This window comes from Acinonyx jubatus, chromosome A2, assembly GCF_027475565.1.
Source record: "Acinonyx jubatus isolate Ajub_Pintada_27869175 chromosome A2, VMU_Ajub_asm_v1.0, whole genome shotgun sequence".
Taxonomy (NCBI): domain Eukaryota; kingdom Metazoa; phylum Chordata; class Mammalia; order Carnivora; family Felidae; genus Acinonyx; species Acinonyx jubatus.
This window is the reverse complement of record NC_069383.1, coordinates 157611030-157638518: the sequence shown is the minus strand read 5'-3', so window position 1 is coordinate 157638518 and position 27489 is coordinate 157611030. Positions and strand designations below refer to the sequence as shown.

The following is a 27489-nucleotide window of genomic DNA, read 5'->3' as shown; positions in this document are numbered from 1 at the left end:
ATGAGTTACTTAGGGAGAGGGCACCCAACCTGGGGAACGGGGCAGCCTGTGGGGCGCCCAGGGCAGGGGCCTGTAGGCCCTGCAGCCTCTGGAGGCATTTGGACTTGCAGTCAGGGCTGGGCTCTGGAGGGATCTGTGGCTAAGGAGGATGGATTGGAGGAGGTGAAGCAGGCGGGAGGCCCAAGCAGGGCCGGTGGGGGGCAGAGGGCCGCGGGAGTGAGGTCAGAGGGAAGCGGGAGGCCCTGGCGGCTGAGGAGGGGTACAGGTGGGCCCTGGCTCAAGTTTTAGGTGGGGGCACAGCCATTGCCAAGCAGGTGGTGGCGGGTGGATGGAGGGAACAGGTCCTTGCCCCCCTGCATGTCCCTGGGCGGGAGCTGGTGCCTGCCTGCGCCACTCCCTCCGCCTCAGCCCTCTACGGCCACACTGGCCAGGCTGGCGCGCCCCACCCCCAGCTCACACCCTCTCCTTTCTCCACAGCCCCACTCCACAGCGCCGACCCATATCCAGCGTGCATCCCCCAGGCCGGCCCCCGGCAGTGAGAGGCCCGACCCCGGGCCCCCCCCTGATTCCCATGCCGGCAGCCTCCTTTGCCGCACCCCCCATCCCGTCCAGGCCTGGACCCCAGAGCGTGTTTGCCAACAATGACCCCTTCTCGGCCCCGCCTCAGATCCCGTCTCGGCCGGCTCGGATTCCACCCGGCATCCCCCCTGGAGTGCCCAGGTAAGGCTGGACCCCCCTCACTGCCTGCCACTAGAGCCCCCGGCCTGTACCCTGGGGCCTCTCCTCGAATCTGACACCCTGCCCTAAGCTCTCCTCGCGCCCTGTGGGGAATGGAGTCATCATCCCCATTTGGCTGGTGTGAAAACTAAGGCCCAGAGAGACCAAGTCGCTTTCCCCAAAGTCACTGAGTGGTGGTGGAGAGTCAAGGTGACTCCAGGCCTCCCAGGCCTGTCCCCTGCCTGAGCAGGTGGCCCGCGATGCAGGATGGGACTCCTCACGCTGGGCCCCTGCGCTGGTTTTGACCATTTTCTTACTTGAGGACACGCGCTGTGAGCCGTGACACACCTCTGCCCTGCCTCTCCCCACCCTGCAGGCCAGGCTCTGTCCTCACTTCTCCCACGAAGAACGGGTGTGGGGGGGGGTAGGGGGGTAGGGGGGTTGGGGAGTTGGGGACTCACACAGTCACACTGCCAGCTCCTCCCTGGCTCTCTAGATCCTTGAGAGCATCTGGGCATTGGGCAGCGCCGTGGGGGGGGGGGGGGGGGGGGGAGGGGATGGCGGGGGGCGGGCTCCTCTCCCTCATCCTACTTATGGCCTCACTGCCATCTCCCCCCTCCCCCTCCCCGTCTGTCTTTATTCTCTTTGCAGCAGAAGACCCCCTGCTGCGCCCAGCCGGCCCACCATTATCCGCCCAGCCGAGCCATCCCTGCTCGACTAGGCTGCGGCTGCAGGGGGGGGCGTGTTCTCAGGGGGTCCTCGCACACCCGCGGTGCAGGAGCTTCGGTCTGGGCCCCTCCGCTGCCCCTGGCCCCGTCGTCCGCGTGCCAGGACCAGGCTCCCTGCGGGCAGCCCCTGACTCTTCCCTAACCTTGGCCCCCATCCCCATCTGCTGCACACAGCACTGACCGAAGGGGCCCTGGAGCCCCCGGGCAGGGAGGGAGGGAGCCGGGGTGGTGCACTTTGGGGGATGGAGCCTCGGGGTAGCAGAGGAGGGAACGCACTCTGGGCGCCATCTCGAATGAGGACTCGGGCTGGGGTGGGGGACTGGCCCAGGGCTTCTCTGGCCAGGAAAGGCCGAGAATAGAGGCACCCGGAGTGCCTGGATCCCCCAGGCCTTCCTGGGGCCCAAGGAGCATGTCCGCTTCTCAGCAGCGGGAGCTCCCGGCAGCAAGCCAGGCCCAGCAGGCCCAGCAGGCCCAGCGCTGCCCGCCCTGCCTGAGTTGTAAATATTCCTTCCTCGGCCTCGGCTGCCGGAGGTGCCTTTGCCAGGTCCGGAAGCCTCAGCCCTGCCGGCCTCGCTCTCTCCTCCCTGGGTCCCCCACTCCCCCAGGTCTCCGGGGTGGCTTGGGCTCAGGGCTGAGTGAGTGGGGAGACTTTGAGGGGCTCCTGGCTCCTACCCAGGCCTCCCCCACGGGGTGGGCCCCAGGTGGCCCATCACTGAGCAGACCTCGCTCGCTCCTCGCTCGGTTTGACCACTGTAAGTGCCTGCACTCTGTATCCTATTAATAAACTAAAATAAAGGGAAGAAGCTTCTAGTGGCTGCTGTGTGGGCCTTTTGTGTTGTCAGGCTGAGGATGTGGACTTGCTCACCATCCCCCCCCCCCCCCAGCAGGCCTCCCTCCCACCCCCGGCTCTCACACCCCACTCACGGGGCTCTGCTCTTGGCGAGAGGGTTCACTTCTTCCAGAGACAACCATGCTCTCAAGGGAAGATCCTTTCTTTCCTTAACACCTCAGGAGTGGGGGCAGATGTTCCCCTCTCCCCTTCCACACATACTAACACGGGCCTGGCTGCGGCCCCTAACGCACTGGTGTGGAGACCCGGATGCAGGCCTAGGGTGGGCATCAGAATCACTGAGGGGAGAGAGGATTCCACCCCGAACCGCAGTGGTCAGGACCCCTCCCCACTGCTGTAGTCCTAAGGACTCCCCCTCAGGTCCCAGGCCTCCTGGCCCAGCCCCGGTCACAGTTAAACTTTGCTTTCTGATTTTTCTCTTGTGCCCAGGCGACCACCTCCATCGGCTCCCGCCCGACCTTTCTTCTGAACTTCGTGGGAGACCCCTCCCGCCTGTCTGGTTTGCCCCCTTGGGGCCAGGTCTGTCCCGGCTGGTGTCCCTGAGCCCCAATCACCAGGCTCTGTGATTTTCTGACCATAATTTATTGATTTCAGTGCCCAGGCCAGACCACCCTTTGTTCTGTGAGTCTCCTGTGCAAGGTTTGGCTGGGCCACCCCTCAGCTCTGCCCGGGGCCCCCGCAGAGAAAGCAGCAGGGGCGGGTGGTCTCGCAGTCTCCACTCCTCGAGTTCTGTTACCAGACCTCACAGTGAGCCTCCCCCCTGCACTGGGCTGAGGGGCTGGGCTCCTTCTCTCAATAAAGTGACTGTCCTGGCAAGAGCATTGTTGTCTCCTTCCCAGCCCCTGGTGTCAGCGGGTCGCCCCAAGCCCGGAGCCACCCCCAGCAGCAGCAGGAACAGGCCTCTGGTGGGGTGACGGGGAGACCAAAGAAGGCACGGGCCCCACAAACAGCAAGCCCCCTCCCACCACAACCTGGTTCAGAAGGCCAGTAGGGTAGGGAAGGGAGAGTTTGCTTCCCGGGCCCCATCCCACACCTAGTACCAGTGCAGTGCTGGAAGACTCAGGCTAAGGCACACACATTTACAGCAGAGGACGCGGAGACGAGCCACAATACCCAAGGGTTGCATTCAAATGCTGCGGTGCCCCCGTCCGTGCACCATTTCCGGGAGAGCAGGTACAGCCACTGAGCTGCCCCTCCCGGAGGGCCCAGGTCCGTCAGCCAAGCCAACAAGTGTTTCTTGCCTGGCCCCTCCAAGGGAGAGGACACTTGAGGGCCACACCTCCGGCCCTGACTGTATAGCCTCCCCTCCCGAAGGAAACTCAGTTGGGGAAGGGACCCCCACGTCTCACACACGTGTACCCTGCTGCCCTTTTCCCCGTTCTTCCTTCCGGGGCTACGTAGGCACAGGGCGCTTGTCCTGGAACAAGCGCTTGAGCGTGCAGACCTGTAGCACGGCCACCAGCAGCAGCACGGCCACGTTCACAGCCGACCAGAAGTTGACCCGCTCCAGGTTGCCTTCCTGCAGGTTGCGGTCACGTGCCTCAAAGGCCCGCAGTAGCGTCAGCATCTGGATGCTACGCTCCAACCGGGTCTTCATGGTCTCGATGGATTCCTGTGGGGCAGAGAGAGGGACAGGGTCAGGCCTCCGCCTCTCAGGGAGCAGAGACCAATAAAACCAGGGGGAATGGGGTGAGCTAAGATCACAGACTCTATGGCCAGGCTGCCGTGAGTCTTAAATCTGCTCTCTGTACCGAGTGGCTATGTGACCTTGAGCAAGCTAACTGACCTCTCTGGGCCTCTGTTCCCTCCGAATTGCTGTGAGAGTTACATGCCTAAATAAGTGTAAAAAAATGTACTTAGTAGTAGTCAACAGCACAGTTGCTAAAGCCAGACTGCCCGGGGTTCAAATCCTCGCTTTGCCAGTTGCTAGCTGCGTGGCCTTAGCCATCCTGTGCCTCAGTTAGAATGGGGCATTGAGAACACACTACCTACTTCATGCGTAGATTTCATGAGCTATTTAAGCCCTCCTACACCTAGAAATGTATTATTTTAACTGTGAGCTGCTATTAACATAATTAAGGTGGGGGTACCAGGGAGGCTGGGTCAGGCGAATGCGGACCCCAGCCTCTGTGGAAGAACGGGAGCGCGGCTGCCCAAAAGCCGGAGATGTGGGATGAGTGGCCCCAGTTCAGTCTGAGCGCACCTTGATGTCTCCCATCTTGACATCCAGCATCTCCTCGGGCTCCACGGCCTCTGCCCAGCCTTCAACCTCCTCGTCGTCCTGCAGGCTGTCAAAAATGAGTTCAAAGAACACCAGCTTCTCTGAGATTGTGCTGAAAGAGTTGTCAAAGCACAGCTTGTAGTCCCCGGCCTCCGTGGGCTCCACTCTGGAATAAAGACACACAGATACACGTGACCCTGAGTGGCCCACCAGCTGGACCTTGAGAGGCAGGGAAGGTGGTAACCTGAGGCCACTGGGGAGGGGCAGGGCTGAAACCGAACCCAGGCAGACAGTGGGACTGAACTCACGTGTGCACCCCATCTGCCTTGCGGGACTCGCTGACCAGCAGCACGCCCTGAGGGCTCTCCAGCGTGAAATCCACGTCCAGTCCAGCACCTCCGATCACCTGGGAGGGCAGGTAAGAGAGGGTGGAGGGCTAGGGGTAGGCCAAGAGCAGCTGCCAGGGAAAGCCAGACCCATATAGATCACCAGAAGGCTACCTAAGCCCTGACATCTACACCTGCGACCTGGTGCCGCCCGACCTGTCCCAGGTAGACCTTAGCCTTGGCTCTGTCTTCATTGATATGACCGCTTTGGGTTTGGCTCTTTCATCTGGTCACGCCCGCGTCGTAAATCCTTGATCGACGTTTACCTGGCCACACACCAAATGAGGGGACAGGGCCCAGCTTTCCTTAACCCAACCCCTGCGAAATCCTCTTGCTGACCACGCCCTTTCTTGTGGCGCGTCTTGGTCACACCCACCGACTCTGGCCGTCGCAAACTCTTGGCCACGCCCACTCGGGAGGTTCCCGCCCCGTGAAAGGCTCCCCGTTATAACCTATGGCCCCGCCCCTTCTGGGTGTCTCACTCTAGCCCCGCCTCCTGCCATTATTCCCACCCCCTCCGCTCTACACGCCGTCTCCACCAGCTCCGGCTAGCGCTCCCTAGCTCCGCCCCCGCGCTCTTACGCACGGGCTCCTCCCCCTTCCCTCTATGCATGCCTCGCTTCAGCTGCCTGGCCACGCCCCCTCGCCCAGGCTCCGCTTGTTTGCTGGCTCCCCAACCTAGGACCCTCTACCTGGTACTCGGTCTCGAGGCTTGCGTTGGCAGGCGCTGACTGGTAGAAACACTGTTTCCTCCCCGCAGGCAGCAGGAACGTGAACTCGCCGTCCTGGATCGGCGGTGGCCCTGCCCCTCCCACCCCCACCGGCGGCAGTAGTAGCCACAGTGCCAAGGCTAGGGCCGCTCCGGCCGCCATCATCCGGGTCACCCTCCGGTCTGCTAAGAGGTCGTGGTTCCTTTAAGGGCTAGCCCTGCCCCTTCTGCTACTCGGCGGAGCTCATTGGCAGCCGCTCCAGAAACCAGCAAAGAGAAAAATGAAGGGCCCCTTGAGCGCTTAGCTGCCCGAATGAGTGCCCGATGTGCCTAACAACGCTCGATCATCTGGAGGTTTTTTTTTTTTTTCTCCTGAGTGGCCTCCGGCTGTAGTCTCAACCGATGATGGGGAAAAAAAAAAATGACAAAAATAAGTACTATGATGGTGCATCTTTCTCAGGCAAAAGTTAAGACAACTAAGTCGGAGGCGGGCCGGGACCTTCTAAAGCCCCTCCCTGAAGTTTTCCCAGAGTAAGCTGCGCGCTACCACCGATGAGCGAACCTGTCTGGGTGGAATGGACCTGTACGCGATCCGTAGGGCTCAAGTATAAAATGATTCCACTGGGCCAGGAAGACCTTTTAGTGTTGATGTGGGCTCTGTGTCGTCTGTAGAGTCTCTCCCTTTATTCCTTAGACCTGTCGCTTTGTCAGTTTCCTCGTCTGCAGTTGGAGTGATGGAACGACCACCCCATAGGGCGGCTGTGAGAGTTGAGATGGAACCCTTGGGCTAGCGCTCATTTTTCCTGGCGTAGAGCCAGTACAGGGGCCTAGCCCTCCCTACACACCAACGGTCTCAAACTCTGGGGGACCAGCAGGTAAATAGAGTAACTGAAGTGGCTCAGGGTAAGAAAAACGACAGCCAGATTGCTTGAGAGTTAGAAGAGGGTGTGGGCCTGGGAGCCACGAAGGCTAGTTCCAACCACTCCCGACCCTTGGCTTGAAGACATCACCGTGCGGGGCCTCTGTATCCTCATCCATAAGATGGGGGTGATATTCGTCCTATCTCACTGGGCTGTTGTTGAAGATTAAATGAGAGAAGGCTTGTTTAGCGCTTAGCACGGTATAGGCTCTCGGTAAATATTATCTGTTACGTTCCAGGCTTATTGCCCACCTCTTCTCCCTGTTTGGCTTAGAGTGTTTGGAGGCGACCTCCCTCTGGGAAGCCGACAGATAAGCAGAGTCACTGTAGAAACGGACTCTGATTGATGATTCTGTCTAGCATTAAAAAAAAAAAAAAAAGTTTAGACGGAAATGTTGAGTCTTTAAAGACAGGCCTTGGAGTGGTTGGCATTTGGTGACAGTTACTCTTCAAATACAGCTGATGGCTGTCCTCTCCTGCTTTTGGAGAACTTGGGGAAGTAACACCACTTGGTTACGTCAAAGATCATGGACAGTCAATGTTAGTTATTTCTTTTCACTTCCCCAATTGTCTGTCATTCAGACTTGCCGCTTGGACGTTTTGAAGTAGTTGTGGAGAATGGGTGATTTTTTTTTTTAAGTTTATTTACTTATTTTGAGAGAGAGAATGTGAGCGGGGGGGGGTGGGGGGGCAAAGAGAGGGAGAGAGAGAATCCCGAGCAGGCTCTGTGCTGTCAGCACAGAGCCCAATGGGGGGCTCAATCCCACCTGAGCCAAAATCAAGAGTCAGATGCTCAGCTGACTGAGCCACCCAGGCACCCCTAAAATTAATGATTTTAAAGTGAGTAATTCAGTGGCATTTATTACATTCACAATGTTATGCAACTGCCACTTTTATCTACTTTCAAAACATTTTCATCAGCCAGAAAATAAACCCTGTACCCGTTAAGCCTGTACGTCATCCGCTTCCCCCCCCACCCCATCAGCTCTGGCAACTACCAACCTGCCTCTATGAATTTGCCCATTCTGGATGCTTCATGTAAATGAAATATGTGACCATTTGTGTCTGGCTTCTTTCACTTAGCATAATGGAGGTTCCTCCTCCTAACATGAATATTTAACTCATTTTAATGGCTGAATAATAGTCCATTGTATGGATATTCCACATTTATCCATTCAACCATTGATGGGCATTGGGGTTGCTCCCATCTTTTGGACATTGTGAATAGTGCTGCTATGAGTATTTTGAGAATCTGTTTTTAATTCTTTACGGTATACACCTAGGAATGGAATTGCTGGGTCATATATAACTTTTTTTTTTTTTTAAGCAGAGCCTGAGACAAGGATTCAGGCACACATGCTTTAATTTCTTTTAATGTTTATTTATTTGAGAGAGAGCAGGAGTGGGGGAGGGGCAGAGAGAGGGAGACACAGAATCTGAAGCAGGCTCCAGGGTCTAAGCTGTCAGCACAGAGCCCGACGCAGGGCTCGAACCCACGAACCACAAGATCATGACCGAAGTCGGTCATTTAATCAACTGAGCCACCCAGGCGCCGCTCTATGTTGAACTTTTTGAGGAACTCCCAGACTGTTTTCCACGGTGGCTGCCCCATTTTGTGTGCCCACCAACCACGTATGAGGGTTCCAATTTCTCCACATCCTCATCAACACTTGCTGTTTTCTATTTTATTTGCATTATAGCCATCCTAATGGGTGTGAAGTGGAATCTCATGGTGGTTCTGATTTGCATTTCCTTGATGTTGGGCTTCTTTTCAGGTGCTTCTTGGCCATTTGTATCTCTTGGGGAAACGTCTGTTCAAGTCCTTTGCCAGTTTTAAAATTGCGTTGTCTTTTTGTAGTTGAGTTACAAGAGTTATTTATGTATTATAGAGAGCAAGCAGAAGAAAGAAAAACAAAAACTTCCCCGGATTTATTTTGGGGCACTCCCTCAATGCTTTTTCAGGCATTTACAACTCTGCCTTGCCCTTCACTTCCTGTTTGTGCTGAGCCTAGAGATGAGCCAGAAAGCTTAGAGACTTCTCCAGTCTTTTCTGAGCGCTTCTGCCCTGGGCATGCACATTGCTTTCTAAATCCCCCAGGATATATGGGTGCTTCTGAATGTCCGAACTACCCAGAGAAATGCTCACCCCAGCTTTTTCTCCTAGCTTGTGGCACGCCTATTGGGAAAATCTAATAAAAGGAAACCTCCTTTAAAATGGAGTCAGGAGGGGAGCCTGGGTGGCTCAGTTGGTTAAGCGCCCAACTTAGGCTCAGGTGATGATCCCACTGTTCATGGGTTCAAGCCCCGCATTGGGCTCTGTCTGCACTGACAGCTCGGAACCCACTTTAGATCCTCTGTCTCCCTCTCTGCTCTGCCGCCACTCATGCCCTCTCTCTCTCAAAAAGAAACAGAAAAAAACTTTTTAGATGGAATCAGGACAGAAGGGCTAATGCTCACACCCTACCACTCATTGTTCACTGCAGACCTGACAGGAAGAGATATACGTTGCAAATTGATAGTTTCCTACCGGATTTTACTACCTCAGGAGGAGAAAAGGTTGTCCCTTCCCCTGGTAACAGCCCAGCCAATGAGACACTGTCACCACTCAACCAATGAAACATCGCTACACTTCCAACTCTCAGTTTAATCCAATGGACCTCTTGTTCATAACAGCCTTCCTGAGTCCCCCCTTTCCTCTATAAAAGAGTGTTCCTCTTTTCATTCTCCAGATCTGTCCATGCTTTTGCTTCAGCTTGCTTGTCCTTAGTTGCAACTCTGTGCTTTTCCTGAATAAACCCATGTTTGCTAGTAAAACCGTTGGTTAATGTCGTCCCCAGTGACAACATTTTGCCCCAGGTGGCTGTGGGTTTTCTCCTTTGCCTTACACTATTTTCCAGGAATGCATTCTGAGTTCAACAGACAAAGCGCCTTGAGTCTGTCCCACAGGTAGCCCTCAGACATGTTAGAACGGACAAACACAATACTGCCAACCTCAGAGACCCAGGTACTGGAGCCCCATACTGGGAACATGGGCTGCCGTCCTCAAGACCTCCACCATGCTGAGAAGGAGCTGAGGGCAGGGTAGGGAAAACACCACAGAGCTTTCCTCCCACGTTCAAGGTTCCTTTTCATTTTGATTCAGTGTTCACTTGGTTGGCATAAACCCTTGGCTGTTTTCCAAAGTTCAGATAAAGCTGATTGTGACTGTGTTTGCTCAGTTTGTCAAAGCTTCTGCACAGGGACGGGCCCTCGGAGCTACCAGCTCTGCAACTTCTGCCGATACCTGGGGCCTGAATGGGTGACTCTTGTGTCCTTCGACTGAGCAAAAACTCTCCCCTGTCCAAGTACTTAACAAATATTTGCTGAGTGTCTACACTGAATAAAACAGACTCTGTCCGTGTCCTCATGAAGCTGCCATCCCAATGTAGGAGCCAGCTCAAACAAGCTCAGCACTCAGACGCCTTCAGGTAGTTACAGGCGTTAAAGAGTAAATGCTAGGTGGTAGATGGATGGCTCATTTCACCTGGGTGGAGTCAGGGAAGGCTTCTCAGAGGAGGTGGCATTGAATCTCAGACTTGAAGTCGAAGGGAGAGGAAGCAAGTGGAGAGAACAAGAACAGTGCCCTGAGGTGGGAAGGTACTCCGAGGGCTCAAGGGGCAGCAAGGAAGTGGAGTGGGGGGAGGGGAGTAGTCAGAAAAGTGATGGGAGCAGCTGTGCAGGCCACATGTATAGGGTCCCTCTTCCCTTGTAGCACTGGCCCCGTAGTCAGCCTGGGGCTCTTACAACCATGGGGAGTTTCCAAACTAGCTTCTGGAGGCCACGGATCCCCCGAAATTATAACCAAAAGATTCTGAGAGTGTGTGCTGGGCAGTCTTTGTGTCCCCCACCCCCACCCCAGGGCCATTCTCCACCCTTTCCTGGCCTGCTCTGGAGGCTGATCTCTACACACCGGGTCAACTTAGCTGCCTTTCCCTCTTACATCCAGTTGGGGTTGGCTCTGGCAGGAGATCTGAGGGCTGGAGAGGAAGGTGTAGGTGTATATATTCTGGCTCCCACCCTGTTGGTCTGCATGCTTCTACCAAAGCCCACGACTCCAGCCCTCTCCAAGTTCCACAACTACCTTCCTCCCTAGCAACTTCAGGCCTGAGCTGGTAACAGCTTCCTGACCCTGGGGAGTCAGCATCCCTTGCTGATTTCCCTTCACTCTGCCCATGACTCCTCAGTTGTACCTCTCATGGCTGCTATCTGTGACTAATACAGGTAAGTGTGTCTGTTTTTCTGAATTCAGCATTCTAGGTTATAGATTCCTGCACCATGTTAAATGCTCCCAGGATGGAGCCCTTAACATTCATCCAAGGACTTTAACATATATTATTCCCTTCACCTAGAGTGTCCTTCCCTTGTCTCCTTCTCAGGCTTTTGCAGTCAGATAACACCTCCTCCCAGAAGCCTTCCTTGAACCTGCTGAAGCCAGGTTAGGAGCGTCCCCTTGGTGATTGCCTCCATTATAGCACTTCCTCAACTGGACTCTCATTGTCTGCTTGTCTGACTCTCTAACCAAACTCTGAGCATCCTGAGGGCAGGAGATTTTTTTATTCCTCATGGTGTCCCTGGAACTTAGCAAAGTTGTGAGCCCTTGATGAAACACTAAACAGCTGGTAGAATAGATAAGACAGGAATCTCTCTTAACTCTGTTTCCTACACACCCAGGATAGAGCAATAAAAATAGACTAAATGAATATTTTTTGGCTTTCAGGTCAGACAATCAAGAAATAATTGTGGTTCAGGGGTACCTGGGTGGCTCAGTCAGTTAAGTGTCCAACTTTGGCTTAGGTCATGATCTCACAGTTCATGAGTTCAAGCCCCACGTAGGGCTCTGTGCTGACAGCTCAGAGCCTGGAAGCTGCTTCATATTCTGTGTCTCCCTTGCTCTCTGCCCCTCCCCCACTCACACTCTGTCTCTCTGTCTCTCTGTCTGTCTCTCTCTCCAAAATAAACTTTGAAAGAAAGAAACAAAGAAAGAAAAAAAGGAGGAGAAAGAAAGAAAGAAAAAAAGAAAAGAGGAGAAAGAAAGAAGAAAGAAAAAGAAGGAGAAAAAGAAAGAAAGAAAAAAAAAAGAAAAGAAAAGAAAGAAAAAGAAAGTGAGTTGTGGTTTACTGTGTGCCAAGCACTGGGGTAAGCATTGTGAAACTACAAGAGGCACCACAGACCCATCCCTGCACCATGGAAGGAAGAGAGGAAGGAAGAGAGCTGGATGAATTCAATAAATTCAAGCATGTTTTGTAAACCACCATAACCTAATTTAATGGATATTTACAGAATATTATACCAAAACCCTGCAGAATGTACTTTCACTTCAAGTGCATATAGAATGTGGATTGAGATATGCTGGGCCATTAAACAAAGAATCAATAAATATCAAGGGACTGAAATTATATGGAGTGTGTCCTCTGACCACAAAGGAATTAAATTAAAAATCACTAACAGTAAGCTATCTCAAATGTTTGGAAGTTGACACATTTCTAAATAATGTGTGGGCCATAGAAAAAATTCACAAGTGAAATAAAATATTTCTACTTAAGCACAATATGTCAGAGTGTTTGGGATGCAGTTAAAGCAGTACATAGAGGGAAATATATAGCTTTAAATGCTTATACACGAAGATAAAGTTTTAAAACCAATATTCTAAACTTCCATCTTAAGAACCTGTGAAGAGCCAATGAAACACAAGGTAAATAGAAGAAAGAAAAATAAAAAGACAAAAAGCAATTAAATCAAAAACAGAAAATAGAGAAAAACAACGAAGCCCAAAGCTAATACTTTGAAAAGATTAATAAAACTGATTAACCCCTAGCAAGACTAATCAAGAAAAAAAGAGAAACAACACATTACCATTGAAAGAAGGAACATCACTACAGACCCTACAGACATTAAAAGTGTAATAAGGGAATACAAACAGTCTTATATGGATAAGTTCTACAACTTAGATGAAATAGACAAATTCCTTGAAAATATAACATGCCAAGTTTAATAAAAGAACATCACAATGCACTGTAGTATAATTCAGCAAGGAAATTTTTCTAAGTCCAGAGAGATCTGGAAAGATTTCTCAGAAACGATATTTAAGCTGAGACCTGAAACAGAAGTGGAATTTTACCAGGTTTCCCACCTCCCCCCAGACAATTTATTAATTTTTTTAAGTTTATTTATTCTTGAGAGAGAGAGAGACTGTGAGAGGGGGAAGGGCAGAGAGGGAGATACAGAATCCAAAGCAGGCTCCAGGCTCTGAGTTGTCAGCACAGAGCCTGAAGCAGGACCCGAACCCACGAACCACGAGATCATGATCTGAGCCAAAGTCAGACACTTAACCGATTGAGCCACCCAGGTGCCCCAGAATTTTACCAAGTTAATAGAATTGTGTCCCAGGAAGGAGAGACAGCATGTACAAAGGTCCTGACATTGGAATGAGTTTTGTGTATCCAAATAGAAAAGTCCACAGTCATGACCCTTTTTGTTGTTTAGTGAACATATGCTTACATCCTTCCCTGGGGTAAACCTCCAGGTAGACCCGCTTGACCTGAACAGAAATGTTTAGAGAGACCAAAGCAAACTTATTGGTAAGACAGACATTTGGAAGTTTCTGGGCTGTAAACAGGAGGCAATTTATTCTGTAAACTGTAACATTTCCTCATTTGGGAGCCAGGGTTCCCTCTCACCTGGCTGGTGACGAGCCTGTGGCCTCAAACTGGGAGCACTCACATCTCTAGGCATTGCACTTCATACCATGAGATCCTTGGATCTAATACCTGCTACTCTTAGCCCCATTCTCCAGAGCAGTGAACTGAGACCTCACAGAAGGACCACATCTTGCCTGAGGTCACAGAGACCAAACACTAACCACTGTGCTTTACCAACTTCCCCCAAATATACATTTCAACTTTGGAACTGGTTGGGCTGAGGTTTGTGTTTTGGGCATAGGTTTCCCAAATAGCCCATGGTCCTTGCCCTTCCTCTTCAGGAGGAGAAAACACACACACATACACACATGTACACACACACACACACACACACACACACCTGACCATCTTAGCCATTTGTCCCTCCTCCCATCTCTACAGAACAGTGGCCACCAAGGTGCAGAGCAGTGCCAGGATCTGATGTGCATCCGTGGAAGGGGCGGGGAGAGGAGAGAGTCCCTTTCAGTAGCCAACTGTGTGTATGCAACTTCCTGCCAGTGAGGAAACATTCGTTCAAATCAGCCCTGGTTCTCCTTTCCCTGCTCTGGCCTCACAGGAGGAGTTGGCAGTGAGCTGTGGGCTGCACTGGCCTCAGCCAGACTTCCTGGCCAAGCTCAGGAGGAGAGATGCCCTGGACTGTCCTGCTCTTTGCAGCCGGTGAGCCTGATGTCCCCTGCGCCACCCCCGCCCCGCTCCCGCCACCCTTGCCCACCTGACTCTGCTCTGGGGGCAGGAAGCAGCACAGGGCTGCCTTCTCCAGGTGCCAGAGGAGGCTGAGCCCTGACAGATCTGCCCCAGGGCTTTGGAAACGCCTCAGGAGCATGGCTTTCTTTTAACGGGCTCCTCATCAACCCCCCCCCCCCATCAAGGATATCAGAAATCCCACCCCACCGGGGACAGCAGTGCCCACGCCCCATGACTCAGCCCCACTTGGTTTCTACAGGCTGCTACCTCCATGGCTGGGGCACCAAGAGGATCCGCTGGGGGGTGGGGGAGTAGCTGGGCAAAGGTCCGGAGACTGGACAATGTAGATCTCACTTGAGCTAGACATTCTGCTCAGGAGCGTGGGGGCCGCTGGGGAGACACTTGTCCCTCCTACAGGAAACTGTACCCCGAAAACCCCGATTCCACACCACAGCCTGGGAAACAGGAGAAACCCTCTGCCTTCCGTTCCTCCTGTTCTTTCCCCGTTTCATCCCCTCCAACCACCCTGGCTTCTCAGAGAACCCCACACCCTTTCCATTGTCCCAGCATGTGCCTGTGTTCCTCCCTCTGCTTGGAATGCTCTCCCCCAGCTCTTCCCGTGTCACCTCTTCAAGGAAGCCCTCCATGGCTGCTCCAACCAAGGCAGCCTTCCCATTATCCTGTCTGGGGTGCGCACAGTGCTTCTTGCATCTTTGAGAACATCAGCCCCCCCCCCCCCCGCCCCGAGGCAGGCATGTCCAGCTGTCTATGTCGTTCGCTTTCGCCGCTCTGTCCCCGGCCCCTGAAACAGGGCCTGGCATACAGTGAGTGCTGTTGATCGAAGCGGCGAGGGTATAATTGCATTGCTATGCGAGAACCATTGCTGTCATAATAAAATGACTCAGCAACAGTGACCGTCCCCCCCAACCAGGTGCTAGCACCCAAGCCCCTGAACACAGCAGCGGAGTAGGATGACTAGCCTCGGGTAGTAAATACAAACCAAGGCCCAGAGGGGGTCAGCCACTTGCCCAAGGCCACGGAGCCAGATGGGCCTCTGCTGTCAGCACTCACCCTGCATCCCTTTTTTCTGCATTCCAGGCTCCTTGGCCATCCCAGCACCATCCATCCTGCTGGTGCCCCCACACCCCAGCAGCCAAGAGGACCCCATCCACATCGCCTGTGTAGCCCCCGGGGGCTTCCCAGGGGCCAATTTCACGCTGTACCGCGGCAGGCAGGTGGTACAGCTCCTGCAGGCCCCCGCGGACCAGCTGAGGGTCACCTTCAACTTGACCGGTGGAGGCAGGGAGGCTCCGGGGGGCACGTTTCACTGCCAGTACGAGGTTCTAGGTGAACAGCCGCAGCTGTCCGACCTCAGTGACACTGTGAGTGTCTCCTTCCCAGGTAAGGCCCTCCAGCGGGCCCCTCACTGCCTGGGGCTCCATTCTCTCACCGCTGAGCCTTTGCTTATGCTGTTCCCTCTGCCTCGTGGGACAAGCCAGGCCTCCGGCTTGCCAGCGCTCACCCACCTTTCCTTGGTCAGTCCTCAGTCATCCCACGCGATGCGTCCTGCCATTCTCCCCATGTTGCAGATGGGGAAACTGAGGCATCAGAGATGGGGGGCTCACCCAAGTCACACAGCTAGCGGGCAGCGGAGCTGGGGTTCCGTTGACTCCGATATCTAGGCGTTAACACCTCCACACTCTGCTTCACCCTCCCCTCCTGGCCACGTAACATTTTTGAGCACCTACAGAGCACCAGGCGCTGGCGAAACAAAGTCCCTACCCTCTCACAGCTGACATCCCGAGGGGATGCAGACAGACGATAACCAAGGAGTCCAATATATAGTCAGTGTGCCAGCAGGAGACAAAGTGGCAGGGATGAAATACAGCCTGGTAAGGGGTGTCATTTTATTTTACTTTATTTTATTTTTATTTGAGAGAGAGAGTGTGTGTGTGTATGCATGAGTAGGGGAGGGACACAGCAAGGGGGAGAGAGAGAGAGAGAGAGAGAGAGAGAGAGAGAGAGAATGAGAGAATCCCAAGCAGCCTCCACGTTCAGCACAGAGCTTGATGCAGGGCTCAAACCCACGACCCTGGGATCATGATCTGAGTGGAAATCAAGAGATGGTCACTCAACCAAAGGAGTCACCCAGGTGCCCCAAGGGTGTCATTTTAAATACAGACAGCGGCCAAGGAAAGCCTCTCTGAGGACCTGAATGAGGGGTCAGCCATGTGGGTAGCTGGGGCAAAAGGGTCCCAGCCAGTGGGAGCAGACTGTGCAAAGGCCCTGAGGCCGGAACACGCCTGGTGTGATTGAGGAACACAGAGGCCCTCTGTAGGGCTGAAGCATGGCGGGCGAAGAGGAAAGTTGGGGGACAAGAGAGCAGGGAGGTGGCAAGGAGGATCGTGCTACACCTTTGGCTGCATTAAGGACTTTGGCTTTTCGTCTCAGTGAGACAGAAGCCCTGGGAAGGCTGATATTTTTCTGTGGTCTTTTCAGGACAGGGGGCTGGGTGTGGGCTCCGGATCAAGGAAGGAGCAGGAGGGAGGGAGGAGCCTCCAGGTAAAGCCTGTGCATCACCATCAATCAGAACATTCCAGCTGCAAAGAGAACTTTGTTGCTAGCAGAGGCCCCCACTTAAAGAGAACTTTGTTGCCTCCAGAAGGCCTAGTCATTGAGGTGACAGAACAGTCTGGGCCTTTGAGCTCCACTATCAAAGGCCCCCTTCTCTCACCTTGAGCCTGTGGTCTCAGAGTGGGGAGGTGACAACATCCCTCCTGCCCCAAATGAATGAATGAACAAGGACTAACAGTGTGAGAATACCAAGCATGTGTCTCTCCTTCCCCTTCCTGGCTTAGCTCCTGATCTCCATGGGGATCAGGTCATCTCCTCCTGTCTCCCCTGAGAGATCTCCTCTCTCCAGGGAGGGGCAGCCAACTCCCTTTCAGAGAAGTGAACTCTGAAGCTGGGGCTTCATGCTTTTGTGGCTGATTTCTGCATGGACCTCAGGGTCCACCATAGGGCTGGGGGTGGATGTCATCTGACCCCCTGGTACCCGGCTGAAGCCAGCAGGACCCTCAGGCTGCAAGTCACTGGAAACTTGGCTCAAACCGGTTTCAAAAACAAAAGAGAATGTGCTGGTTTGGCGAGCTGAGTTGGTATGCAGTTTTGGCTTCAGGCATGGCTGGATCCAGGTGCTCATAAAGAAATCAGGAATCAAGTGCCACCTCTCTGTTCAGCTTTCTCCTATATCTTACTCTCAGGCAGGACCTCTCCTTCATGGTGTTCAAAATGTGCCTAGAGGATCCAGATGTATATCCTACCAGCTTTGTAATTCTGGCCAAAAGAGTAACCCTCTCTTCCCAGTAGCCTAGCCAAAGTCTCAGAATTAGCTCTCATTAGCTCAGCTTTGGCCACATGCCCATCCCCAAACTAATCACCATGGCTGGGGGTGGGGGAATATGCTAATTCACCAGCACAGAGGTTTGCTAGATCCCCAGTCCAGCTACATCAGCGTCAAATGGTTGGGCAGGATGGTGGGGGGAGGGCTGGATCCCCACATGTAATCTGGAGAAATGACAGGTGTCCCACCTTCACCCTCGCAACCCCGTAACCTGCCCCCTCTCTCTTTTTCTCGTGTTCCTCTAGTGCCCACTTGGATACTGGCACTCTCCTTGAGTCTGGCTGGAGCTCTCCTTCTCCTTGCTGGGCTGGTGATCATTGCCGTGGTGGTCAGGAGAGGTAAGAGCAGGCAGAGAAAGCATGGCCCACCAGCTGCCAGCGTGCAACCCCTGAACATGTAAATGTTCCCATTTCTTAGAAGTATGGAGGCACACGGCCGGGGAGGTCTCACTCCAAAACTTAGCCATGAAGAATCCTCCAGAATGCAATGCAATGTTGGTGGGGGGGCAGGGGAAATTGACACACACACACGCACACACACATTAAAGTTTACTTATTTATTTTGAGAGAGAGAAAGAGTGGGAGTGGGTGGCAAGGAGGGGCAGAGAAAGGGGGAGAGAGAGAATCCCCAGCAGGCTCCATGCTGTCAGCGCAGAGCCCGATGCGAGGCCCAGTCTCACAAATGGTGAGATCATGACCTGAGCTGAAATCAAGAGCTGGTCTCTTAACGGACCGAGCCACCCAGGGGTCCCGATAGATATATTTCAATTATAAAATACATATAACATAAAGTTTAACATCTTAACCCTTTATAAGTGTGCACTTGCAGCAACATCAAGGACACTCACTCTGTTATGAGACCATCACCAAGGTCAAACTCCAGAACTTCGTCATCTGCCCAAACTGAAACTCTGTCGTTCCCTTTAAACACTAACTCTCCTTTCCTCCTCCCTTAGCTCCTGTCAAGCCCTGAGATTGACATTTAACACAACAACAACAACAACAACAATTTTACACGCTTGTTTGAAGTTTTTACCCGCACACATTACTTATGTCAGGGGCGGGGGGTTGCTGTAACTCTCCTGTTGAGGGGCACGTTGACAGAGGAGAAGGCAAGTTTGGGTCACAAACGTATGAGGGGGCCTTGGGATTCTTGTGTGTGTGTGTGTGTGTGTGTGTGTGTGTGTGTGTGTGTGTGTGTTTGCAAGCAGGATGCAACCATGACCAAAATCTAATAAATGCTTGTGTGTTTTTTTTGTCCCCAGTGAAAATAAAAAAAATGCAGAAGAAAAGGTGAGGCCATCATCTCTGGAGACCTTCAGAGGGTGGTTTGGGGGAAATGCATACCAAAGGGTTGGGGGGGCGGTATAGTGCAGAAATTCCTGTTGGGTGTTAAGGACTCTGAGGCATGGCTGGGTTCTGGGGACAGAAGGGGACTTCCCTGGCTGGGTAGGAGCCCCATTCCACACAGCGCCCTCTGATGGGAGGGCCGCTTAATGGGAACGGGCGCCATTTACAAAGTACGCGGGGTATGCAGGGCCCTCCGCTAGGACACTGCAGCTAGAGCCCGCAATAGCTCCCAGCTGCAGAGGAAGCTGGCTTTTTTTTTTTTAAGTTTATTTATTAATTTTGAGAGAGGGCGCACACGCGCACATGTGAGCTGGGGAGGGGCAGAAGGAGAGGGAGAGAGAGAATCCCAAGCAGGCTCTGCACTGTCAGTGCACAGCCCGACATAGGGCCCGAACTCATGAACCACGAGATCATGACCCGAGCTAAGGTGGTTGCTCAACGGACTGAGCCAGCCAGGTGCCCCTAAATAGCCCCATTTTATAGACAAGGAGACTGAGGCTCAGTACTGGGTCACACAGGGAGCAAGTGGCCGAGACTTCCTCACATCCCTTAACCAGTGCTGGGGGAGGGGAGTAGCACCCCCCCTGGGGCTCTGCTGTGCCCAACTTGCAGCCTGTAGGCAGTGGCCCTGGTTCCTGGGCTTTTGTGATGTCCCAACTGGCCCCAGCCTCAGTTTCTCCTCTCTGAGAGAGGGGTGCCCCCCCGCCCCGGCTGCCTAGTGGCATAGAGCTAGCGGCAGCCCCAGGGATCGAATCCCGACTTCACCTGGCGGTGGGGCTCCTACAAGAGAATTTGCATCTGAGGGGACTTAGGGAGGATGCAAAGGAAGGTGTGGAGTGAAGGCCAAGTGTGGAGCCAGGGGCTTCCGGGAACAAGCCTCACGCCCTCCCAAATCCCTTTGCAGAGAGCGAGAATCCTGCTGGGCCCAGATCAACTTCGCCACCACAGGTCTGTACCTTCTTACTCCGATCTCCTGCTGGGTCAGGGTCACCCCTTCAAAACTCTATCAGACCTCATTACTTGCTCCTGAACACACCCTCCCCTGCCCGCACCCCCCCTCTCCCCCCACCCCCCCCCCCCCCCCCGCCCCAGGTTCCAACTCTCACCTTCTCTCTTTGCCTCGTCCTCATTCTGTGGTCGTCCTGACCTCTGCCTACAACATACTTCCTCCCTCCGGTCTTAAAGGCCACCTTCTCCGGGAAGCCTTCCCTGACTCCTAGACAGGGTCTGGGCTGTCTACTTACATTGCCTCCAGCACCCTATGATTCTTCTTACCCCTCAGGAAAAACACAGGTAATCACTGCCTGCTGTGTATGTAATACTCGCCTCCACCGCTGGACGCTCAGTTCCACGGGGGACGGACGGCGTCTGTCCACCGGGGCGTGCTGGGCGCTTTGACCATGCCTGGCACTGCCCTTAAATGGAGCCCCCCTTGTGACCCAGAACGTGTCATTCCGAAGGCTTCCACCAGGGGGCGAGAGGCAGCCAGTTTGTGCTCTGCGAGGCTCAGGAAGGGCTCCCTCACGGAGAAATTCCATCCGCTACTTCTTTCACTCTCCAGCACATTTATTGAGCCCTTACTAGGTGCTAACGTTTGGGGGAGGCGTCCCTCAATGACCAAGACAGGCGATCTTTGCCCACAAGCCCATACTCCAGTGGGAAAACAGTCGATGGCATGTGGGACTCTGTCTGGGGTGAGGAGGGTGGTCCCGGGCGTGGGGAAATGAGTTGTAAGCAGAGACCGGCAGGTTCAGAGTAGCTGGGTGAAGGGCAGGCGATTGGAGGAGCCCCCGGGGCGGGGGAGGAGCTGAGAGGTGCTCTGTAAAGTGGGAGTCGAGAGGAGAAACCCATTTATCAGAGGGCAGCGAGGGGCCCCTGGGGGAGGGCTCCAAGCGGAAAAAGGACACCTTTCAGTTTGCGGCTGGGAATGGTTCACGCTGCGGAATGGGCTGGAAGGGACCAAAACATGCTGGGAGGCGGATCCCAAGCCCTTCATCTCGGTGGACTTGAGGCCTGTGTTCTTAGGGGGAGGGCCCCCGGAGGGCGGTGAGCAGGGATTTTAAACTGGCCCCTGGTTTTCCTTTCTCTTTCTATTTTAGATATGACCTTTGACAATTCCCTGTTTGCCATCTCTACGGTAAGTCATTTCATTTCTTGGTTCTGGTTTTCTGCTGACCGTCCTAACCTTAGGAAGGCCTCCACCGGGCTGGGTCGACTAGATGTCTCGGAGCTTCAGGGGTCCTGGGAAAAGCCTAGAATCACTGAGCAGGGTTTTGTTTGTGAGCCAAGAGTTGGCTCTGATAAATCCCAGGGGATTGCAGGCAGCCACGTCCAGGCCTTGTGGGACAAAGGGCAGGATTCCCCCCGGGCTGGAGCACTGGGACAAGAACGGCACAAGGCTTCCAATTCTTCAGCGCTTCCTAATTTCTATGGACGGAGATAGACGATGCCACGCGGAGTAAGAGTGAGAGGGGAGCTCACTTCTCACTTAGATAGGAGCCCCAGGAAGCCTCAGAGACCGGCGACAAGCAGGGGGTAGCTATGGAAGATTGCTTCAGGCTCCGGACACGTTGTTGGCACGGTCCAGGATAACTGGAGTGGAGCCAAGTGAGGAGTCGAGGGGCGCCCCGCGGAGAACTTTGACTTTTTGCCCCGAAGTGAGGTGGGAGCCATGGAGGGTTCGGAGCAGAGGGAGGTGACCGAGACAGGTGCTCACAGGCGCCTTCTGGCGGCTGCAGGGAGGACAGACTTGGGGGGTGTGGACGCGCCGGAACGCGGAGGGGTGCGGGGATGCAGGTGGGGGCGGGGACCAGAGAGAGGCGACTGTGCTGGTCCAGACAAGCTAAGTGGTAGGTGGCTTGGTCCCGCGTGCTGGCAGCAGAGGTGGTAGAAGCGCACAGATTCAGGGGACAGGAATTCAGGGGGCAGGAAACACGGCGCTGACTTTGGATGGGATGGTGGGCGGAGGGAGCAGGAGGAGGGAGGCGCGGGGGAGCCCTGAGGCGCAGTAGGTTTGGAGGGACAAGAGACAGGCTGGCCCACCGGGCGATGCCCAAGGGCAGGTGGAGACGGGACTCTGGAGTTCCGGAGAGAGGAGCGTGGACATTTCAACTGGCCCCCCCAGTCACAGGCGGCAGTCGCTGGTGTTCGAATGTGACAAGGAAAGGGAAGGGCCAGTTCAGCCCCGGTCTCAGCTCCCGGAGCAGCTCCTGTGCTGTTAAGAAACAGCCGGCAGCCAGGGAAGTTCTAAAACTTTCTGGGAGAAGCCACGCGGCTCAAGGCACCATCCTGGTGATTTTTCCTTTTTCCTTTTATAAAAAAAAGACATTTACAGGGCACCTGGGTGGCTCAGCCAGTTAAGCGTCCGACTTGCAGCTCAGGTCATGATCTCACGGGTCACGGGTTCAAGCCCCGCGTCGGGCTCTGTGCTGAACAGCTCAGAGCCCTGGAGCCCGCTTCAGATTCTGTGCCTCCCTCTCTCTGTGCCCCTCCCCTGCTTGTGCTCTGTCTCTCTTTCTCAAAAATAATAAACAAATTAAATAAAAAAAGACATTTACAACGAAACAAGTGGAAACAGATGAAGACAAGGAGAAAAGTTTAAAAAGTATCTTAGTCCTGGGGCGCCTGGCTGGCTCAGTGGAGTGGGCCAAGCGTCTGATTTGATGATGTCAACTGCTCACGAGTTCCAGCCGCGCTTGAGGCTCTCTGCTGTCCTTCCAGGACCGGCTTCAGATCCTCCCTCTCCCTCGTCCTGCCCCTCCCCCCTCTCAAAACTAACTAAACACTAAAAACATAAAAATGTTTCAAAAATAAATAAATAGTATCTTAGACTGGCTGGCTCAGTAGTGCATGTGACTCTTGATTTCAGGGCTGTGAATTCAAGCCCCACATGGGGTGTGCAGCCTACTTAAAATAAAAAGAAAAGAAAAAGTATTTTAGTTCTTGTGACTCTATAGGGTTTTTTTTTTTTTTTTTAATTAAAATATGGGGGGGGGGGCGGTGACTGGGTGGCTCAGTCAGTTAAGTGTCTGATTCGATTGCAGCTCAGGTCATGATCTCACGGTTCGTGAGTTTGAGTCCCGAGTTGGGCTCCAGTATGGTGGTGTGGAGCCTGTTTGGGATTCTCTGTCTTGCAAAACAAATAATCTTAAAAAATGGGGGGCTTGGCTCAGTCGGTTAGGGTTCCACCTTCGGCTCAGGTCATGATCTCACAGCTTGTGAGTTCGAGCCCCTTGTCGGGCTCTGTGTTGACAGCTCGGAGCCTGGAGCCTGTTTCAGATTCTGTGTCTCCCTCTCTCTCTGCCCCTCCCCCACTCGTGCTCTGTCTCTCTCTGTCTCTCAAAAATAAATAAATGTAAAAAAAAAAACACATTAGAAAAAAATTGGGGTGTGCACCTGCCTGGCTCAGTCAGCACAGCATGTGATTCTTAATCTCACGGTCGTGAGTTCAAGCCCCACATTGGGCATGGAGCCTACTTTAAAAATACATATTTTTAAATCATGAAATACATCCATATGTCAAAATTATATATATAGTAAAGCATCCTTCTGTCACTAACCCCTGCCCACCCACTGGTCTCCTCCACACATACAGGTAACCACCATTAGTAGCTTCTTCGTGTACATGTAAGGAAAGGTGAAAATAGGCCATCTACATTCTCACCCTTTCTCTTTCTTTTCTTTTTTTTTAAGTTTATTTATTTTGGGACAGAGAGAGAGAGTATGAGCAGGGGAGGGGCAGAGAGAGAGAGAGAGAGAGAGAGAGAGAGAGAGAGAGACAGAATTCGAAGCAGGCTCCAGGCTCTGAGCCATCAGCACAGAGCCCGATGCGGGACTCGAACCCATGAACCGTGAGATCACGCCCTGAGCCGAAGTCGAACACCTAACTGCCTGAGCCACCCAGGTGCCCCGATTTTAACCATTTTTAAATGTTTATTTATTTTGAGAGAGAGGGAGAGAAAGGGGGAGGGGCAGAGGGAGAGGGAGACAGAAGATCCGGAGCAGACTCTGAGCTGACAGCAGAGAGCCCGATGCAGGGCTTGAACCCGTGAACTGTGAGATCATGACCTGAACTGAGATTGGAAGCTTGACAGACTGAGCAACTCAGGCACCCCATACCGTGTTAACCATTTTTTAAGTGTCCAGTTCGGTGGCATTAAGTACATTCATCGTGTGCAGCCCTCCTCACTGTCCATGTCCAGGACTTTGTCTTGCAAAAGTGAAACGCCCCCCCCCCCCCCACTGTACACTAATTTGTCATTCTTAACAAATCCCAGCCCCCAGCAGCCACCATTCTGCTTTCTGTCTCTGTGGGTTTCTGTATTCCGGACAATTTATGTAGAAATGATGCCATATAGTGTTCATCCTGTTGTGTCTGGCTTATTTCATTGAGCACAATGCCTTCAAGTTTCATTCATGTTGTAACATGTGTCAGAATTGTATTCTTGTTAAAGGCCGAATAATATTCCATTGCATGTATATAGCACATTTTGTTTCTTTGTTCATCTGTTGAGGGACACTTGGGTTGTTTCCACCTTTTGGCTACTGTGAATTGTGCTGCTATGAACATGGGTGTGCACATGTTTGAGTCCCTGATTTCAATTCTAGTTTCTTTCCGAAGCACGAGAAGCTGTGCTGTTGGCTGCAATAAAAATAAAGCAGCTAAGAGTTCTCCAGCTAGCTTGTATTGGGTTACCATACTGAAGGGTTAATGTTCACTTTATAATACCCTATGAAGTGGAGTTCACATTTTTTCCCCAAATGTTGATTTTTGAGAGAGAGAGAGAGAGAAGGTGGGGGAGGGGCAGAGAGGGGGGAGACAGAGGATCCAAAGCAGGCTCTGCACTGACAGCAGAGAGCCCAATGCAGGGCTGGAACTCACAAACCATGCGATTATGATCTGAGCCAAATTCGAACGCTTAACTGACTAAGCCACCCAGGTGTCCCAGGAGTTGACATTTAAAAAAAATGTTTATTTATTTATTTATTGACAGAGAGAGAGAGAGAGAGAGAGAGAGCGAGAGAGTGAGTACAAGCCGGGAGGGACATAGAGAGAGAGGGAGATACAGAATCAGAAGCAGGCTCCAGGCTCTGAGCTGTCAGTGCAGACAGACGTGGGGCTCAAACCCACAAACCACAAGATCATGACTTGAGCCGAAGTCAGACGCTCAACTGACAGCCACCCAGGCGCCCCTGACGTTTTTTTTTTTTTTTTTTTTTTTTTTAATAAACAAGAACATTGAAGCTAATTATGGGCCTTAATGGGGTCATCCAGCTAGGCAGGTGCACGACTGGGATGGAACCCCAGCCAGCTCTCACCTACCAAGCTTTGGTTTTAGTAAGTTCATCTATTCTTTTTTTTTTTTAAAAATTTGTATGTTTATTTATTTATTTAGAGAGAGACAGAGACAGCATGAGTAGGGGAGAGGCAGTGAGAGAGGGAGAGAATCCCAAACAGGTTCTGCACTGCCAGCACAGAGCCCAATGCGGGGCTCAAACCCATGAACCGTGAGATCATGACCTGAGCCGAAGCCAAGAGTCAGCCCCAGTTAATCTCTTCTTGGCTGGCATTTGGGGCAGGAGCCTCCAAGGTGGAGGAAAGGATAGACTTCTGAGGAAGGTTTTGTGGGAGCCCAGGCAGGAGGGGAGGAGATGATGGTAACAGTTTTGTTCACTTAACAGTTGGTACTTGCCACGTGTCAGGCACTCTGTCTCTTTAATCCCTTTATGTTTTGTAGCAACTCTAGGAGGGGTGTATGAGCATTCTTCCCATTGCGTAGAAGGAAAAAGTGAGGCACAGAGAGGTCAGGTTACTCCACTGACGTCAGACTTCTAGGCCAGGGCGGAGCTGGGGTTTGAACCCAGGCTGTCTGATTCCCTACCCAGCCTACAGGAAGTCAGGAGGACAGAAGGCAGGATCTGGGTCCGAAAGCTGTGGGTGTGTGCGAGGGTGGGGGGTTGTGAAATGGGACCTGAGGAACTGGGGGAGTCTCAGTCTCAGAATGTAGGGAGACCCGAGATCCAGAAACCCCAAATCACACTCTTCTCTGTTTTTCCTCCATGGACAAAGAAAATGAATCCAGAAGATCCAGCCACGCTGGATGCTTGCTCGGGCTCCGTCGAGACACCTGGCAACTCCGGGCCCCGGAAAAGGCCCACTTCCACATCTTCCTCGCCCGAGCCCCCCGAATTCAGCACTTTCCGGGCCTGCCAGTGAGGCTGAGGATCGGGGGCCCCTTGTGTCTGTGCACTCTCCATTCAGCCCCCTGTCTTGAGGGCCTGAGGTTGCTCTAGCTACTTTGGGGTTTCTGGCTGCTGCCTTCTCAGGGAATTGAATAGAGGAGACCAAGAGAATCCTTGGCCTGGGGACCTTCCTCGACAGAGGAGCAGGAGTGGCAGAGGGGTCGCCCACATTGTCCTGGAAGCTGGACAGAAAGTGGGAGCACTCTTTGGATTCTACCCAGGAAGGAGATGTTAGGATCCCTGTGGCTCTCAGCTGGGCCATAAGAGGTCTGAATTCTCTGCACACCCTTCCAGTTTCCTCCTCCTCCTGTGGCGTCTGACTCGACCAGCCCAACTGGGTTTTTGGAGCATAGGGTACCTGGGGGTATGTTCTGTATGTCTGTCCTACTGGCATGCCTAAGTTATTAATTATAACACGTGTTGAGCTGTTCCCAAAGTCTCTGTGGAGTGTAATCCTTCAAGCCCAGTATCTCCGGGATGCCTAGCGGGAGGGGAGCAGTACCCAAATGCCTCAGGCTGTCAAGGTATATGGTGAGGCCCCTGGGGGGACAGGAAGGGGCCAGTGTCATGCGGGGTCTTTGCTAAAGTCCTTGCATTGGTGAGTACAGGGAGTGGAATGATGGGGGCATTGATGAGGAGGTCCAGAGAACTGTGGGAGCTGTAGAAGGTGGGAAGCCACCACAAGCCTTTTGGGACCCTCCGGAAGAGAATGGAGCCCTGGAGCAAGGGGGTCTTGGAAGATAGATGTATGTGTGTGTGCGTTTGTGTTGTGTGTGTCCCTGTGAAAAGGGGCACTTGATCCTGCTTTGCTGGATTCGTTGGCTAGTCAGCGCTGGGGGGAAGGGAGGGGCTTAAGGGAGGGACCCAGAAGGAGGGATTCAAGAAATTTTTGTGGGGGAAGAGATGGCCAAGGATGGAGGAAGAGGGTGCTAGGGGAAGTGGGCGACGATGGGGAAGAGATAGGAGCAGTTGACTGCTGGGAGAAGGGACCTTTCCGCAGATTCAGGATGAGGGCGGAAGCTGAGTCCCACCTCAAACTGATTTTCCCTTCTGGAAAGCTGGGTGGGGGGGTGGGGCCACAGCTGGGGGCGTGTCCAGGAGCCTGGCCCCGCCCCTGCTCCGGCCCTCCTTGTGAGCGGAGAGCCTCACAAAGCCACATCCGGGGGGGGGGGGGAACAGGGCCGGTACAGGGGAGGGGCCTCGTCGTACCGGCACCCCGCCCCCCGCGTGCCTTCTCACAAAGCCGGGCAGGGCCAGGGGGCGGAGCTCGGCCGCAGAGGCGTGTCGTAGCGGAAGGGTGTCAGACCCTCCTCCACCGTTCGCCGCTGGGGAGCCGCCTCACAAAGCGCGGCCGTTTGCGCGGGGCGGGGCCAAGGGCGTGTCCACACGGCCGAACACCGCCCCCCCCTGGGGAGCGCCCCTGTCCCCGCCCCGCCCCGAGTCTCCGCTCCGGCCCCGCCCTACAAAGCTCGGCCTTTCGAGCCGCGTCGGGCCGGGGGCGTGGCCAAGTCCTAGGGGCACGTCCGCGAGGCCGAGCACCGCCC

At 53.6% G+C, this 27489-nt stretch overlaps 3 protein-coding genes across 20 annotated transcripts in view; 2 read left to right on the top strand and 1 right to left on the bottom strand.

Moving 5' to 3' along the window:
- DNM2 (dynamin 2) overlaps positions 1-3113 on the top strand; it is an 89776-nt gene extending 86663 nt beyond the window's left edge. For 8 of the 13 annotated variants that reach the window (XM_053219896.1, XM_053219905.1, XM_053219900.1 and 5 more), the window contains 2 exons: positions 478-720; positions 1369-2255. In XM_053219896.1, the coding sequence (XP_053075871.1) occupies positions 478-720; positions 1369-1438 (313 nt within the window). In that variant the 3' untranslated portion in view covers positions 1439-2255. Of the gene's footprint in view, positions 1-477; positions 721-1368; positions 2256-2724 lie in introns of those variants that run through there. The other 5 variants (XM_053219903.1, XM_053219897.1, XM_053219902.1 and 2 more) reach the window with 2 other exon arrangements.
- TMED1 (transmembrane p24 trafficking protein 1) lies at positions 2859-5858 on the bottom strand. The gene is made up of 4 exons (XM_027050086.2): positions 5595-5858; positions 4825-4922; positions 4499-4682; positions 2859-3907 (listed from the first exon to the last, which is right to left on the bottom strand). Exons 1-4 carry the CDS (start codon positions 5775-5777, stop codon positions 3689-3691), a joined length of 684 nt encoding a protein of 227 aa, XP_026905887.1. The 5' UTR covers positions 5778-5858; the 3' UTR covers positions 2859-3688.
- CA2H19orf38 (chromosome A2 C19orf38 homolog) lies at positions 5738-26375 on the top strand. Of its 6 annotated transcripts, XR_008297274.1 has the most exons (11): positions 5738-6486; positions 10663-10790; positions 13824-13924; positions 15050-15352; positions 17600-17692; positions 18619-18646; positions 19608-19651; positions 20803-20840; positions 21025-21161; positions 21828-21994; positions 25773-25911. XR_008297274.1 is itself a non-coding variant. In XM_053219909.1 (8 exons), the coding sequence occupies exons 1-8, from the start codon at positions 13894-13896 to the stop codon at positions 25777-25779; spliced, it is 681 nt and encodes a 226-aa protein (XP_053075884.1). In that variant the 5' UTR covers positions 11645-13893; the 3' UTR covers positions 25780-25916. The 6 variants fall into 6 exon arrangements, 3 of the variants coding, with proteins under 3 accessions (XP_053075884.1, XP_053075885.1, XP_053075883.1); XR_008297275.1 differs by lacking the exon at positions 10663-10790; XR_008297273.1 differs by lacking the exons at positions 5738-6486; positions 10663-10790 and having other exon boundaries at positions 11645-13924.
- The last annotated feature ends 1114 nt before the right edge of the window (positions 26376-27489 follow it).

Bases quoted from the DNA above. Each gene is read 5' to 3' on its own strand.
- CA2H19orf38 (XM_053219908.1), top strand. From the start codon at position 13,894: ATGCCCTGGACTGTCCTGCTCTTTGCAGCCG. The intron at 17,693-18,618 runs GTAAGAGCAGGC...TTTTGTCCCCAG, and splicing joins TGCCGTGGTGGTCAGGAGAG to TGAAAATAAAAAAAATGCAG. The intron at 18,647-19,607 runs GTGAGGCCATCA...ATCCCTTTGCAG, and splicing joins AAAAAAATGCAGAAGAAAAG to AGAGCGAGAATCCTGCTGGG.
- TMED1 (XM_027050086.2), bottom strand. From the start codon at position 5,777: ATGATGGCGGCCGGAGCGGCCCTAGCCTTGGCACTGTGGCTACTACTG. The intron at 4,683-4,824 runs GTGAGTTCAGTC...TCTTTATTCCAG, and splicing joins AAGGCAGATGGGGTGCACAC to AGTGGAGCCCACGGAGGCCG. The intron at 3,908-4,498 runs GTGCGCTCAGAC...TCTGCCCCACAG, and splicing joins TCAAGATGGGAGACATCAAG to GAATCCATCGAGACCATGAA.